At 39.9% G+C, this 17,539-nt stretch overlaps 1 protein-coding gene across 1 annotated transcript in view; it reads right to left on the reverse strand.

Annotated features, from left to right (window-relative positions):
* ATRNL1 (attractin like 1) overlaps positions 1-17,539 on the reverse strand; it is a gene marked incomplete in the record, with an annotated part of 6,064,901 nt that overhangs the window by 3,432,077 nt on the left and 2,615,285 nt on the right. The window contains 1 exon segment of the mRNA XM_044055896.1: positions 8,455-8,643. Coding sequence (XP_043911831.1) covers positions 8,455-8,643 — 189 coding nt within the window.

The raw sequence follows: 17,539 nt of genomic DNA on the forward strand, positions 1-17,539 counted from the left end.
TCCTACATAGGTTGTCTGATGACTCTCTAGTACTTTTTGATAACCTCAAACATTCCCCGAGGTAGTTGTCTCTAAATGCCTTATATACCTGAATAAGATCTTCTCTTAAATATCTATGAGAGACATTGTACAAGTTCAGATATTTTCATCTTTCATAATAACTTAAATTTTCACATCCATGGATGCCGTTGGTATATTTCTGTTGTAGTCTTTCCAGTTTACTCATGTTTGTTTTCTTATAAGGTTTCCACATTGTTACTTCATACTCAAGCTTGGGTCTAAAGTAACTAACAATGACTTCATTATTTCTGACTTTTTAGACTTTATATACCTTTTTATGCAACCTATATTCCCATAACTATTATTAACCAATTTGTTGTTATAATTAGAAAAATTCAAAGCTGGATCTACCCATACACCCAGATCCTTAAACGACTATTGTTTCAATCACTGTGTGCTGTATTAAGTATTCACCTTTCAATTTATGTCTTCCAAATTTCATACGCTTAGGTTTTGATATCTTTATCAGCATATTATTCTCCTGTGACCAAATGGTCAATTTAATCAAGTTATTTTGCAGACATGCTCTATCTGTACCACATCTAATCAGTTTACCCAATTTCAAGTCATCTGCATACAGACTGTAGAATACCTCAGATAAAAACGATAGATTTGAAAGACACAATCTAAACAAGTATGGCCAGGCAGAGCCCTGTGGGACACCCTGACTGTAACCACGGATTTGACCTGTCCAGTTGCTGTATGATACTTGGTCATGTCCTGCTTGCAGCTATTCATCTTATCAAGAGTACATCAATACCTACTTGTTCTAATTTATTGATCAGTGTTTTGTTGTGCATGACCATGTCAAATACTGAAGTTAAACCTATATCAATTACATCACAGCACATTTTTCATTCATAGCTGTTGTTACATTGTTCTAGAACATCATATTACAGGTGCTAATAGATTTATTTTCAACTTATGCATGCTGATATATGGTTTCAAATCCCAACCTATCCAGTTCTGACAATAACTAATTCAATATTAACTTTTCCATTATTTTTCCACAATATGAATGTAGACTTAAGGCCCTATATGACTCTGGGTTTGTTCTACTTCCCTTTCTCTTAAAGACAGGTTTAATACGTGCATGTCTCCAGTCTTGAGGAATCTCCCCATATTTATACAATGTAGTAAATAATAGATATAATGGTACTAAGTTCTTGTTGAAGTGTTCACATGTCATTACTACTAATTCTGTCTCAACACTGTGCTTTGTTTGGATCCAGTTTGCATAGCTCTTTTTCAATATAATCTAATTTGATTTTAGTATCTGAGGTTACCTGGATGCCACCAGGACAACTTATCACCCCCTTTGTGGAACTAAACTGTTCTGCATAAGATTTTATAAATATATCTACAATCTGTTGTGTCTGAGTATACATTTTAGACTCTACACACAGTTTATTAATTTGTCTTTACTCCTTCCACATCTTATGTACCTAGAAAATGGTTTCCTATCAAGCTCAATATCTTTATATAAACATTCTTCAATGTTTCCTTGATCTTGTCTCACACTATACTTAATGTGTTTGCCCAGTTTGTTTATTTCAATTTTAAAAATTCTAGTTTGGCTTCTTTTCAATTTCTTATATTTTTTGTCTCTCACCTTAATCAAGTATCTTATTGAAATAACACCCTCCTTATGTTGTGTGCTTAGATTCTGATGTTAAATTGGATTTTTTGCATTCTAACAATTTCTCTTTTAAAACAGAACATCACTCCAATTAGTTTTACATAGTGACCATTTGCTTCCATATAATCTATTAATTTCCTTGGACACTGCTTTAGATGCCAGATTGGCAGAATTATCTAGCAAGAAATTAACCTTTATAGCCACATTATAACTGCACATCAACAGTAGTAAATCTTGACATGAACTGTAATTTCTTTATGAAAACAATGTCTACTATGTTCCATTCCCCAGTAGTTTTTTTACAATCTGAAACAAATGTTGTTCTTGAACATACATTGTGAATAATTTCCTTAGTAGTGTTGTTAAATTGTTATTATTAGGGTCTGTTTCTGGTAAATTTAAGTTGTTACTGTAAGGCAATTCTATATCATAGTATGAAATTATGTCACCTTTTCATATACTTATTGTATTATATTCCTGATGTTTTAAATGTCTTACATGATTAAAAATATGTTCCTTATGTGCAGTTATTGTGACAGTGCTAATCCAAGGTGCACAGTAGTTAACTAACACATCCCTAGCAGTTAGGCCAGGGTTTGATTCCTATGGACTCCATTTATTTGCTCTGTGACTCTGAGCAAGACATTTAATCAGGCATCGCTCCTGGACTGAGATTGAAAAAAGTCCTAGTGGATCAACCAGGCTCAACAAATAAAGAAATCATGAAATAAATAAATACAAACACGCATAAAAAAAAAACAAGGACCATACAGCCCCATAACTCACTTGCTGGTAATACAAAATGCTACAGTTTGGCAGCTAGAGTAATATTCCCCATAGGAGCATGAATTTTTATTTCATCTTAGCGATTTATAAGTTTAGTTCAAAGGATTAAAGCTTTGATCTGCTGTCAAGTTTCATGCCTTAGTCCTGACTTTGAGTCTTTCAGTCTCCACTTAGCTGTTGTGTAACTGAGAGTACTTCTTTTAACTAGAAAGTGTTCCCTGAAAAGGCATACTTTGTCTAGTGAGATTACCTAGTCAATATAAGAAAAAGAAAAAAAAAATGACCTGTATAAGAAGGGGGTCCCCTTCACATGGTTGACTTTTCAGAAAGTCAACTTTCATATGGCCGAGACCATAGGATCGATTTTCGAAACGCCGACCATGGGGAACCACTATCTCCGTACAGTGCGGAATGGAAAAATTTCCTCTTCCGCAGTGTATTGCGATCTAGGAGTTGGTATATTTAAGATATGGGGTGGGGGGGTGGACCCCCCATTAGGGGTGCAGGGGGGCTTGTCCCCTTGCCATATGAAAGTCAACTTTCTGAGGAGTCGACCATATAAAGTAGACCCATAAGAAGACAGTATTACTAACAGTTGGTATGAAGGTCCCTTCTGCAAGGCATACTGTTACAAGAGAAACAATGAGTCTGAATTTGTGCAGAGGTGATGCAGCTAAATTCTCCTGGCTGACTTGGATTATATTACCATCTGATATTCCAAACTGAAAAGTACACTTTTTTGCAACTCGATTTGTACTGTGCTGTATTTATACATTTGCTTTATTGTTTCTGTCCTATGTTGTATTTTCCTGCCCTCCCTCCTAACTGTTGTTGTAGTCTTAAACTTGGTGGCTTTGGATTTGCCTGCCCCTGCTGTAAATCTGATTTTGGTCACTGCTCCCAGTCCAATTTCATTTGATCACTCAACATAGTGCAGTGAGATCATTTGGGTAGGACTACTCCCTTGCTTCTTTGACTTTGAACACTCCTCCCTGTCCTATCTCATCAGCTCAGTGTACTAAGTAGAGGGAGAGCATTTGGGAAGGCCAACCCCCCCGAGTTCCCTAATCTTGAACTACCTTCTGTTTCCTCCCTCTCCACCTTAAAAAAATACACTTTACTCAGCTGTTTTTACTGTAACTGTGTTCTTTATACTTTACCTTATTTTAGCTGTGTGCTCTTAAGTGTTCAAGTGCCTTTATTTGGGTGCATTTACTATTGCTGGTTAGTAGCCTAATTACATTTATCTGTTATTCTAAGTATTTTTAGCTTTGGTCTTAGCACTTGTGCTTCAGGCCAGTTACTTTACATTGAAGAAGGTTCTTGTGGGCAAACCCTTATCAAAACCCTCTTTGCATAAGTCCACCAGAACACTATGTCTGGACAATTCTCATCACTTTCTCCTGGCAACCTGGTTGACATAGGCATACTGAGATAGTGTAGCAACTGCCTCATGTTTACTGACAACCCTCTTCTCCTAGCACATAATTCTTCCACCTGTGAAAAATGCATGTATATCAGTAACCTAGAGTCCATGCTCTCTCGCACCACAGTCAATAATCCCGACAAAGAGGAGATTGCCAGCACAAACATCACACCACTCACATCACACAGCAAAGCACAACACACACACACACACACACACACACACACACACACATACACACACACACACACACACACCTATGCAAAGGTCCTCAATAAAAACTTACCTAAACAGAAGAGACTTCCAAAACACACTCACATTCCACACACAACACCAAGCACATCACAGACAGCAGACAACACACCAGTCTCTCACAAACACAGCCCACAAGACATAATAAACCAAACACACTAGTCATTGGTAATGCAATTGTGAGACACACCATTGTCCCTCTCACCAGGCTCGACAAGGAGAAGGTCATGGACAGTTGTCTATCCTGTGCCAGAATCCACCAAATCATGCACGGACTTAAGTCTCTGTACAAGTACAACTATGTCACTGTACATGTTGGTGTAAATGACTTGAGATGTACCTCCACGGACTATATGAAGACAGACATAATTGAACTCTCAGAGTATATGTTCCAGGCAGGTATGACCCTAGCCCTAAGCATCCTATCTTCACCAAGAATGACACCACAATACCAACAAAAATGACTGACTTCAACAACTGACTTAGTTTCTGGTGTCATTCCAAAGGTATCCAGTATCTGTCTGCCTGGGATGACATGGTCGACAGGCCTCGATGCTTTGTCAGGGATGGCCTTCACCTGTCAGCTTTGGGTTTCCAGATCCCAGCCAATGCTCTTGCCTCCCCCATTGTGCCTTTTTTAGGTAATCTCCCAAAGACAAACCGTCCAGTTTAAAAGATCTGTCAAAAATCAAACTGAAGGTCATGCTGCTAAATGCTAGGAGCTTTAACCTGAAAATGTACTCAGTGGAGGCACTGGAAGATGCTGATGTCTGTGCGGTCACGGAAACTTAGTGCAGGGCTGTAGAGAGCACACCTGCCTTACCTCATTCCACACATTCTGACCCTAGAATGAGGTCAGGAAGACTAAGGGTGGTGGTGTCTCTATCTTCATTAAGGACAGGCACACCTCCAGACTGGTTTGCCAGCATGATGCATTGGAACTACTCCAAGTACAACTGACAATTGGGCAAGACGCCCATCCAAGCTATAGCTAGCTACAGACCCATGACTTAGGATACCCACTTCTCTTACCTGGATCTACTTGCCTCGATCAAGGTGCCCCCTAACACCCTGATCCTTGGTGACTTCAACTACCTCACCATAGACTGGGTGAACTATTCTTGCACTAATGCACTCTCTTAATGATTCTTCGACTTCATCAGTTCTAATGCACTAGACCAGCTTGTCTCATCCTCCACAAGTACAGAAAACATTCCGGTCTTGGTTCAGAGCAACATGGGTGACTGCTGCACCATTCCCATAGTATGTTCTCCCTAGTGAGATCACATCATGGGACTGTCTCATTTAAAGTTTCTCTCGCACCCCCTCAACCATAATCAAGCTAAAAAACTTCTCAAAAGCGGACTACAACCTCCCAAGTGAGGGTTTCTGTGGCTTCACACGACCACCCCCCTCAGAGGATGCAGACAACTAATGCTGAACACTATGCCAATGCAGTATACAAGCATCTGTACAACTGCATGGACTCAGCCATACCCAATAGAACTAAAACCTGCTCCACAAAGAAGCACAAACCTGTCGGGTGGACATCCTCTATCGAAAGACTTTACAACAAAAGGAAGAAACTGTTGTTCAAGGGGAAAAGCGAACAAATTCCAAATTGGAAAAACTCCCTCCTTAGCCTCAACAAGCAAATAAGATCACAAGTGAAAAATTCCAAGGCCAATTACGAAACTAGCCTCCACAACAAAGGAAAACCATAAAGTCTTCTTCAGTTATGTCAGGAACCTCAGTGGCAAAGCCCAGGTTTGTTCTGAATTAGTACTTAACAGAATCACTTACACTGATCCTGTTGACTTAGTCAGCCTGCTAGCAGATAGGTTCAGCACAAACTTCACTCACCCCCCCCCCCCCAAGGCCCTTTCGACATCCCTGATACTTATCCTGCACATCACATCTCTGTAGATCAAGTGTTACAGGCCCTATCCAAGGCAAAGAATACAGCTTCTATGGGACCTGATAGTATCCCGGGATGTATTTTGCACCATCTCCAGCAACAACTGGCTTCACCATTGAGCACCCTATTCAACCACAGCTTAAGTACTGGCTTCATTCCAGCAGAGTGGAGAACTGCCATTGTCATCCCCTTGCACAAAGGTGGTGTCACTACTGATCCTGAAAACTATCACCCCATAAGCTTGATAAGTCTGATCTGTAAAGCCATGGAGTGTATTATTATGGATCTCATAAACAAGGACATAGGCAATCTCCAAGCACTTGAGCCCACACAGTTTGAATTCGTCAAGGGCAGATCTTGCCTGTTGAACATGAAAGACTTTTTTGAGACTGTCACCAAAGTCCTGGATGAGGGAATGTCAGTACACATACAGCTTACCCTGACTTGGTTAAGGCCTTTGACACAATCCCCCACTCAGGCATCATTGAAAAGCTAACACAACTTGGCATAAATCCCTATCATATCAGGTGGGTGGCCAACTGACTCACTGACAGGACCCTCGAAGTCTAAACAGGCAGCAGACCTGTCACTAGTGGAGTTCCCCAGGGATCTGTCCTGGGACCCTAATGTTTGGCATCTATTTCTCACAGGTCCAGGCAAAGACAAAAGGCTTGTGGCTGAACAAGTTTGTGGACTACTGTAAGTTGGGTGCTGTCACTGACTCCCAGATGATGTCAACATACTGCAAGGGGGTCTCACAGCAACTAATGAGTGGTGCCAAAGTCATGCCCTCAAGCTAAATGCAAAAAAATGTATCTTCATACCATTCGGCAAAAGCACGACCCATACTGATTACCACATCAACAGCAACCCCCTAAGCACACAACCTGTGGTGAGAGACCTGGGCACTCAGGTTGATAACAACCTCACATTCAACCATCATGTAGTGGCAGTGGTCAGAAAAGCCTTTTACTTGGTTCATCTCATAAGTAAAGGGATTGCATCCAGAAAAAAGGAGCTTATTACCTTTCTGTACCCCTTCCTTATTAGACCAATAACAGAGTATAACTCCCCATTTGGGATGTACCTTTCCAAACATCTGCACCAACTTGAAAGGCCAGTGAAATATCTCACAGAGAATCCATGGCCTCCAACACTTGTCCTATGCAGACAGGCTCAAATCACTATCACTCTACTCGGTACTATACAGACTGCTCAGGGGTGATCTGTGTCTCATGTACAAGGCAATCTTGGACCCTGCCCTACTAGAGATGCTCCATATCTGTAAGTCTAACTCCTCACGCATTAACCACTCAAAAGGCCTGAATCTAATATGCAGCATCAACAAAACCTGATGGAGAGACAGGTTTGTCTGCCAGTGGCTGCCCCATCTCTGGAACAGACTTCCCATACAAGTCAGAGTACCTTACCAACCCCTCTTCAAGCACAACTTTGATGAGGGGATGGGAAACCACAAATCTGTCCCAAGGGTTCCACCTGTGTTACTTATTAACAGGGGCGACAGGTGCTGACTGAGGTTTCTTTTTGGGGATAAACTCTTGGCTAGGCTTGGAAGCGCCCCAGGGCCAGTAGCCCAGTAACCTCATATGAACCTATGATCCTATGAATAGAGAAGACTCATATTAAAACAACATAAGCCCCTAAGCCAGATGGTCAGGAAGCAGGACTGCAATCTGGATGCAAGGCTTGGTTCTCAATGGGTAGATAGTTTCTTTATCACCTTTGTGCTTGTTAAGTAAAACTTCAAGAAAATCCATTAAGCAGAAGAGAATGCTACAAAGATTACAAGCTCAAACACTAATGCAAAAATTCAAAATAATTTGCACCGCTGCATGTATAAAGTTCAAATGTTACATCTGACTACTAACTCCGGCACATGAAAGGCATTTGATGGGAGGGTTATTTTGATCTAAACATTACTAATTCAATACTCACTTTCATTCTGTTGTTACCTTTACAGATGCACAGTACCTGCACTTTCAAAAGGAGCAACTTATAAATTCGAAAAAGCTTTCTCTGTCAGTAACTGGCCTTGTATCGTGCAACCCGAAAGCAGTGTTGCATATTAACAAATCCGCCTGACTTATTGTAAGATGGCTGAAGAGAACACTGCTACGCATATATATATTTTTTTAGTGATGCATTTTAGTAATATGCCAGCAGTCCATTAAGAAGTTCAAATACTTATCAACTCCTTCTATGTATAAAACTGCAACTTTCAAATGTACTGCTACAAAATGAAAAAAAAACTATCTTGTAAGTGACTGTTCATGCTGGCATCATGTTCTACAACAACATATCAACTGGTGAAGTTAATATGAAAAATACAGACATAATGTATCAAGTACTTACAGGGACATGCAGTTGTCTGCCATTCGAGGCACTGCCCATATGGAAAAGAGATGACATATGCATTTGAATCGACACAACGCTTGGTACCACTACACCACATGCACTCCATTCCTTGGCTTGTACAGTTAGAACAAGTCGATCTCAGTGAACACGGAGTTTTGCATGGTCGAGCATTCTGGTTTGGGCTAACTGCAAAAAAAAAATAAATAAAAAATAAGAAAAGCTTTGTCTCAGAACTATGGCTTAATAACAGCTCCGCTATACTGACAAAGGAGAAGAAACAGTAAATCATGTTTCTCCTATGCTCAGGTTATATGTCCTAATGCAGCCAAGAATGACCGTCTCCTCATAAGAGATCTTTTCAGGTCAAATCTCACTATAACCTATAAATACTTTATTTTCAAGTTCTTTTTTGGATAAATCAAGTCCACTACTTAAATGTAGTACTTTCAAGTGCGTGGACCGGTCAGAAAGAAAATGAAACTCATTCAGTGCTGCTGCTGTGAAATGTACAGCAGTTACCGCAATATAAATAGCCATCACTTCTGCTAACGTTTGGTCCAAGTAGGACAGTGTGTTTAAGGTTCTCAAATAATTGTACTTAAGCTTCATGTGTAAGGAAGGCAAACAGGACATGACTGAACAACTTTTTCTTCATAGAAAGTAAATCTGATGTGCTCGTGTAAGCTGCAACACAGACATGAAATAACTACAGTTAGTGTAAATTGGCCGATTTTAATGTGAGCACAGAGCATGTCTGAAGATGTAATATTTTCACATTTTCATGCCAATATTCATGTTTGAAAGGTATCGCCCACTACAGAGCTGCCAAACAAATTAATGCTCACTATTCTAATAGTGCAGGTGCCAGACACTCCCATGTAAAAACTATCTTAGCAACGTGTTACAGCTGTGCATGTATTAAACATGTATAAACCCTGCTGTCAGTTCTTTGTTTCTGGGAGAATCATGCCAGTTATTAATATGGAGTGTTAGCACCTGCTCCTTTCTTGTTTCATTAAATGAACCACATTTTCTGTCTATGTGAACTCTTGCCTAGTTTAATTTAATTTGTTTTAATTTCTTCTATTTTGGTCTCTTACAGAACAAAAAAGCATAATTACAGCCTGTAAAGCATGACAAATTAAACATTCTTCAGAAAAACTAATAAGAAAATTGAGAAAAAAGAAAGAAAATGCTGTGGAGAACTTTTTAATTTACAAACACTTGTTGAAGACCTCTGAAGGTATTAGTATTTCTTTCTTGCAACCTTTTCACCCCCATGCCTGTGGATATTCACACCTCCTCCAACTAAATTTGGAGGATTCATTCCCTTGTACTAGGGATGGACCTTGAACAGTTCACAGGCAAGAGTCATCCAGAAGAGTTATAAGATAGGCAACCACAAGGCCGCTTGTGTCCCCAATGACATCCCAACAGCAGGGTTATTGATACAGCCCTAAACCCACTTACTGATAGTGAAGTGGGCACCCTGAATTACAGCAAGGACTAGGTATACCCATTTATCTGCACATGCCCATCCCTTTGCTCACACTGATGAAGACAACTGTCAGCAGCCTGAGTAGCTGCAGGGGTTCCCTTTCATAATTTTGAAATACTGAAATCTTGAATTTCAGTATTCTGAAACCATGAAGCTCAAAATGCAGAATGCCAAAAGTGCATAACAGCGAATTCAAATATCTCGAATCCACGCTTATGCATTTCTGGTAAGTTGTGTGAAGTGTTTGGCTGGGATGGTTTCTGAAATTGCAGGTGAGCGAGTGTTTGTGTGTGTTTTTGTACGTTGTATGTGTGGGTAAGGATAGGGAGGTGTGAGTGTGAGTGTTGGATGTGTTGGTGTTTGTGTTTGTGTTTGTGTATGTGTGATGTGTGATGTGTGATGTGTGATGTGTGATGTGTGTATGTGTGTATGTGTGTGTGTGCGTGTGCATGTGTGGGTAAGGGTAGGGAGGTGTAACTATCAGTGTGAGTGTTGGACGTGTTGGTGTTTGTGTATGTATGATGTGTATTTGTGTGTGTGTTTGTGTGTGTGTGTGTGCACGTGAGTGAGTGTAGAATGCCATGGTGTGATTTTGTTTTCGTTATGTGCGATCTTGAAGTTGGTATATATAAAGCTTACATGTAGTGTAGGGCTGTGTGGTTTGTGTGCAGTGGGTAGAATGGTGTGTGTGTGTTATGTGGTGTATGGTGTATGTATGTTCGTGATTGTGGATTTCGGGACTGTGAATGGTTCGACTTATTAGTTTCAAAATACTGAAATTCAAGATTTCAATATTTTGAGATTATGATGTGGAACCATATATATATATATATATATATATATATATATATATATATATATATATATAGGTCTATTTCTCTATGTATAATGTTATTTTATTGTGAATGTTGGTTTTAAGAAATGCATTTAGAATTTTTATGAATGCTATGTAAGTGTTTAATAATTAAATGTGAACATTATAAGAGTTGGGGGAAAGGTATGAAAAGTTATGATAGGCTGGCTGATGTCATGTGCTTTTTAGGTAATCCTATGTAAATTGTATGAAATGTGTATTGTTTTATAGCACTGAGGAAGGGTGTCAAGCCAAAAGCTTTCCAGCAATAAATTTGTTTCTATTTCAGTAGACCAAAATCTCAGTTACCTGACTTAACAAAAGACTGAGACAAAAAAAAGAAACTCCAGAAGACTGACTGCTTGGAACACCAGCAGATCACTATGGGTAAGCAACCGCTCACCCAACCCCACAAACACACTAACACTAAAGCAAAGAAAACCTTCCCATGTGGGGGGCTGCACCTTGCAACCCCCTAATTAAATATACCAACTCTGAGATCACACTACCACGGAGATAAGGGGCAAAAGTCAACATGCTGGCCAAGCAGTTATTTACCCATGATGATCTGTTGGTGTTCCCAGTGATCAGGCTTCTGGAGTTTCAGGTTTTTCATCTCGGCCTTTTGAAAGTCAGGTAAGTGGGATTTCGGTCTACTGAAGTAGACCCATATATATATATATATATATATATATATATATATATATATATATATATATATATATATATATATATATATGTGTGTGTGTGTGTGTGTGTGTGTTATTCAGCATAATTACCACTTCCGTTCTCTCTCTTTTTTATGCTGCTGAATTGGGGCTTGGTATAATGGTTAAAAAGCTTACCTCACAGACACAAAGTACAGGGTTTAATTCCCAGCTCTGAAAATAACAAAATAGTGCAGGCTTAAAATGACCCACACTGGAAGCTAGTGTAGTACTTGCCTACAGACCTCTGAACACTAAGTTGATCCCTTTTTGAAGTGGGAGAATATAACCTAAACCTGTCAACCTAACTTTATATACAAGACATGTTGAAAAATAGCATATTTGTACTGTGCTTATTTCTGAGATATATGCCTTTCACCTTATTTTTATTCATGGTGATTAGCTGAAGCCTGAGATAAATTTGTTAGATTCACTATTAAAAATTCTTCTGAAAAAAGGCAAATGCAATCCATCTATGAAAATGTTTATAACAAAGTTTTTTTCTACTGGTAGGACACAATAATTTCTATCAACTCCTCATATTTGTACTCATTCGCTCTTAGTTAAAATTGTAAAGCGCATGTTTTAAAATTTAAAATTAACTTACAACCAGCTCTGTAGGTAAATGCCCAGTATGTCAAAACAATTCACTATCTAAATATTACACATATTATAAGGTATTTTGGTTTTAAAAAGTGATACTTGTAGACATCTTTAACTGTCAATGTCATAGGTGCGTAGTAGGCTAATGGCCCCGGAGCCTTTAGAAGCCTAGCCCATAGAAGTGCTCTGGCATCGTGCAGCCCGACATTAGTTCCCATTGCCTCTATCAAGCAGAGCCACTGGAGTAATCCCCAAGGTGAAATTTCTATTTCCCATACACTCATCATCAAGATTTTTCTTGAAGAGGGTCAGTGAGGTGCTCTGCTTGACATGTATGGGCAGTCTATTCCAGAGGATAGGCAGTCTCTGGGTTATGAACCTGTCCCTCCAGCATGTTCTGTTGATTGTGGTAATGAGGTTGAGGTCTGTGGAGAGTGTGGTGCCGAGCGATTGGGATTTCTTTAGATGTAGCATTTCTAACAGAGCTGGGTCAGACATGCCTTTGTAAGTCAAGCAGAGATCGCCTCTTAGTAGACCATATGAAACACAGAATAGCTGGAGTTTTTTGAGTCTGTCCATGAAGGACATGTGTTTAAGGCCTAGGATCCTCTTCGTGAGGTACTTTTGTGGCCTTTCCAGCTGTTACATGTGTCTAGTGAGGTACATTCCAAATGAGACATTATACTCGATGATTGGACTAATGAGGGAAGAGTAGAGAGAGATGACCTCTTTCTTCCTGGATGCAAAACCCTTGTAATGAGATGTGCCACACAGAAGGACTTTCTGACCACAGTGGCAATGTGGTGGTCGAAGGAAAGGTTGCTGTCAACCTGTGTCCCCAGATCTCTTATAATACAGTGTTCAGTGGACTCTCATCGATGTGGTAATTACTGGGAACTGAGTTTTTCCCAAAGGGGATGATGCATTTTTTGGCATTAAGCTTAAGGCCATGGTTTTGACACCAATCATTGGTCTCAGTGAGGCTTTTCTGTAGGATGTCTACATTATTTGGGGAGTTAATAATGGCTCCCAGCTTGCAGTCATCTGCGAACTTCGTCAGCCAGAGTCCCTCCGTGTTGGCCTGGACATTTGAGAAGTAGATGTCAAACAGGAGAGGATCCAGGACCGATCCCTGTGGGACTGCACTCGTGACTGGTCAGCAGTCTGACTTGGAGTCTGCTACTTTCACATTGTGGGCTCTATCTGTGAGCCACTTTGCAACCCACGTAGTGATATAGTGGTTGATGCTTAGTTTGGTGAGTTTATCAATAATTTCTGAGTAGGGAATGGTATCAAAGGCCTTGGCCAGATCGAGGTAGACTGTATGGACTGCCTTGCCCTCATTCACAGCTCTGATGACTGACTCAAAGAAGTCAACCAGGTTGAACAGGCATGGTCTACCTTTTCACAAAACCAAATTGAGTGGGATCTAGAGTTTAGAGATTCCCTATATCCTTGATAATTAGGTCCATGATGATGCGTTCCATAGCCTTACATATCAGACTTGTCAGGCTAATGGGGTGATAATTCCCAGGGTCTGTAGCCACTCCCCCTTTATGGAGAGGGATGACTGCAGCAGTGCGCCATTCGGTAGGGACAAAGCCTGAGGTGAGGCTGTGACTGAACAGGGCACACAGATGTGGTGCCAATTCACTCTGTAGTTCATGTAGAATACAACCAGGGATATTGTTGGGTCCTTTGGAAGCTGTATTCTTGGCCTTGGACAATGCAGCTTTAGCCTGTGCTGCAGTAATGTTGGGTGACTTGCATTCCTCCGGTACTGTGATTGGTCCTTTAAGGGGGGAGAGAGGGGTAAAGTTGGCACTGAATCTGTGAGTTAGTATGTTGGCAATATCTGCTGGCTCAGTGCAGGAGGTACCATTGTGCAGTAACTCAGAGCAAACCTGGGTATTGACATGGAGATTCTTGATATAACTATAGAAGGCTTTGTGGTTGTTTTTAGTATCTGCCGCATTTCTGCCTTCATAGCTGGCTTTAGAGGTTTTGATGAGGGATCTCAACTTTATGTTGAGGCTAATAAGGGAGTTTTTCCAGTCTTGGGGCTTCACCTTTTTCTGCAACAGTTTCTTCTTCTATTGTAGAGTTTAGTAATGGCAGGGGACCACCACATTGCCTTCCTTTTTTTTGGAGGAGAGCATCTTGATTCTGCTGGGTAAGGCTAGTTCCATGCATTTATGTATGTGTTCTTACAGTGCATTGGTGTATGATTCGGCAGTCATGCATCTATTTTCCATTGACATGGGTGCCGTGAAGTTAGCCACCTCTGTTTTTAGGAGCCCAAAATCAGCTTTGGAGAAGTTTTTCATGGTGGTTACCTTTGCGGGGGGGGGATGTGGAATACCATGGTGATTAGTTTGTGGTCAGATCTAACCAGGGAGGAATTGACTATTGGTGTAGATCAATGGTTGCCCACATTAGTAATAACCAGGTCAAGGATGTTGCTTCCTTTAGTGGGGGTAAGAATGAGCTGGTCCAAGGTATTGGAATTGATGAATTCCAGGAAGTGTTGGGCCAGTGTATTGGTGAATGATTAGTTTTCCCAGTTGATGGAGGGGTAGTTGAAGTCACCTAGTATGAGAATGTTGGGTTGGACCGTAACAGTTTCCAGTGTGCTTAAGAACATGGAGTGAGAGTCTTGGGACATGGTTGGGGACCTATAACAGGCTACGACCTTAATCGCAGCTACAAACCTTGATGTGAATCCTTCTACTGACTGTTGTCACACTTCAGTCTCAAAGCATTTTAGACCAAAGTAAAATACTACTTAGCTACTCATCTATGCCAAACAGAAAGCATTAATGCTCTTCTGTGATGATACTGCACACACAGAAGTTGGGCGACTTTGTGGTTCTTAATTAGCTGAGGCTACACTGTTCAGAATTTGCTCTTGCATTCTGTTAAGGCGAGACTATTGGACATGTGACAAAGCCAGCCTTGTTGGTGCATGTGCAAGTTGTCTCTCTGTGCAACCTATAACCTTGGATTAAGAAGTAAATGTGGAAATCAGTTGGTCATCTGGAGAGGGCATGTTTCAGCAGCCAACACAAGGCTCACCTACTGGGGAGATGGGAGAGTTCCTCCTGTAAAACTCCCTTGCAGAGACAAGAAAGAGGCACAACATGTCATACTGGATTTAAGAAAACAACTACCCTGCACTGCAGGAAGTGAGGTTTGCATAACAAACACTAAGTTGTGTCACAGTATGCTGCAGTCCCAACAATTAAGGAACGGTAGCAAAAAATAGCAGCATCCTCAGAGGCGCAACGACTGACTTCTTTCAGTAGCCAGATCCTTTTCCTCTCAGTGCCAGGGCACTGCAGAATTTAAATTTCTGCAGGCCTTCTTTCCTAGACTGGTAGGACTCATCTACTGATGTTACATGTTAAGGTAGTGATGAAAACGTCATAGTAACTAGAGAAAGGAGCAAATAGAGTAATATGGAATACTAGTGGGTGTGGGGCTAAAGTCATAGCTACACTGAAATAACTAAGAGAGATGTAACAAAAAGGGGAGTATGGCATTAATGTTTAATGTTACAGGTTTACATTCTGTATTCATGAAAATATGCCCAACTAAATATGACGTCAGATAAACCCTTAAGCACAATGAATGCTTAAGTGTTAGCAAAAAGTATCCTTGGCTTCAAGTAAATAATTATTACTAACCACACAACAGACTGAGAAAGCATTCTAGATTACAACATCAATGTTCAAGAACTTCCACTGAAAGGTCTTGGTAACTTATTTTTTAATGTGATCTGACCCATATCCAAGTACCTGAAGCCACATTCCTAAAAACAATCTAAAGTCTTAGTCTGTGGACAAAAGGATTGGGCAACCAGCAAGCTATGCCTTTGGGTACAGAACCAGAATTACTCCCCAAGTTTACCAATGGATCTGTAACATAATATTCATGCTACTTACATTGGCACATATTTTGGCAAAAACAAAAAATGAAGTCCCACAAAGCCATCAAATACAATGAACATAAAAAAAAAATTCCAGGTGGAAGTCCACTGCACCCTCAACAAACCCACAGCTATAAACATACCATACTCCAGATTGCATAATAGTAGGGTAAAGAACTAAACCCCCTTAATTCAACTGTCTCCTGATGTTAAAACAAACTATCTTGCAGAATGGTACTAAAATGTCAGTCAGATTAGGACCACAAAATACAACAATAATGCATAAACTAAGTACCTGTGGACCCCCCTCACACGATCATGCACAAAAAATTCACCAATAATGCATAAACGAAGTACATGTGGACTCCCCCTCACATGATCATGCACTTCGTCACAACCACTTAAAAAGGATGAAACTCTAATCAATTCCAAGAAAATATTCATCACAACACTAATATGGAAAGGATAACTAATATTCAAAGGATACAAGCCACTGTTTTACAACAAATTTGTGTTGGACAATTTGATGATGTGCATATGAAGAACAGATTGTTATATAAAGAATCGATTTTTATATTGAAATATGATACATTAATTCCTAAAGGTCTTACCACTGAAGTTAATTGGACAGTTTTTATATAATGAACTAATTAATTGTTTTAATAAGTTTATGTGGTAATTAGTGGTAGTATATTAACTGCAGTTTTTTTTATGTAAGTGTATACTCTGAAAAGGCTGAAGAGCCAAGGTGCTAGAAAGATTTACTGAATAAAATTTCTTCTGAGTTTCCTGGCTTTGTGGTTCTTGGATTTATCATCTTTTACTGTTGTGCAGTGTAATCAATTCCAGTTTAAATTTAGACTTGAAGATGTCACATGATACCTATTCCCTCCTTGATATCTACATGTGTAGGCTTGCCCAGCCTGTAGGCATCACTTCCAAAAAGGACAAAGTGTCTGGCAAGTAAAGTATTTCACAGTGAAGTCTCATCTCTGCTCCAGATAATACAATTATGGCAGGGTCTCTGTGTAACAGCTTTAGTGATTAGTGATTACTTGTCTTTGCCTTTTCAATTCAAAGCAAAACCCATACACCGCATACACATTTGTATCTAAGAAATATGAGAACGTTTGAGCAATCAGTCTTTGTCTAATTATATACATCCAGAAAGGACCACTGTGGGAAGTCAGTCTAGACCCAAACCATAAATCACTTCAACACTTTCTTCTCTTAAGGTATTCAGAACATATGTATCAATTAGTTGTCATAGAACAAAAACTGCAAACCTACTGCAGATAGTGCCAGATATAAAATCTTTCATGTCACAGACAACCACAAGAGAATAACACAAGCTACCAAATCTCAGAGAAACGAGAAATATTGTCAGCAAACTACTACAAAGCAGCAAAAGGGATGAATTATTACGTAAAACATCAATGCATCAATACAAGTAATCAAAGGTATTATGGGCTTGTAGTTTACCAATTGCTGAA

This window comes from Protopterus annectens, chromosome 14.part0, assembly GCF_019279795.1.
Source record: "Protopterus annectens isolate FY-2018-M chromosome 14.part0, PAN1.0, whole genome shotgun sequence".
Taxonomy (NCBI): Eukaryota; Metazoa; Chordata; order Ceratodontiformes; family Protopteridae; genus Protopterus; species Protopterus annectens.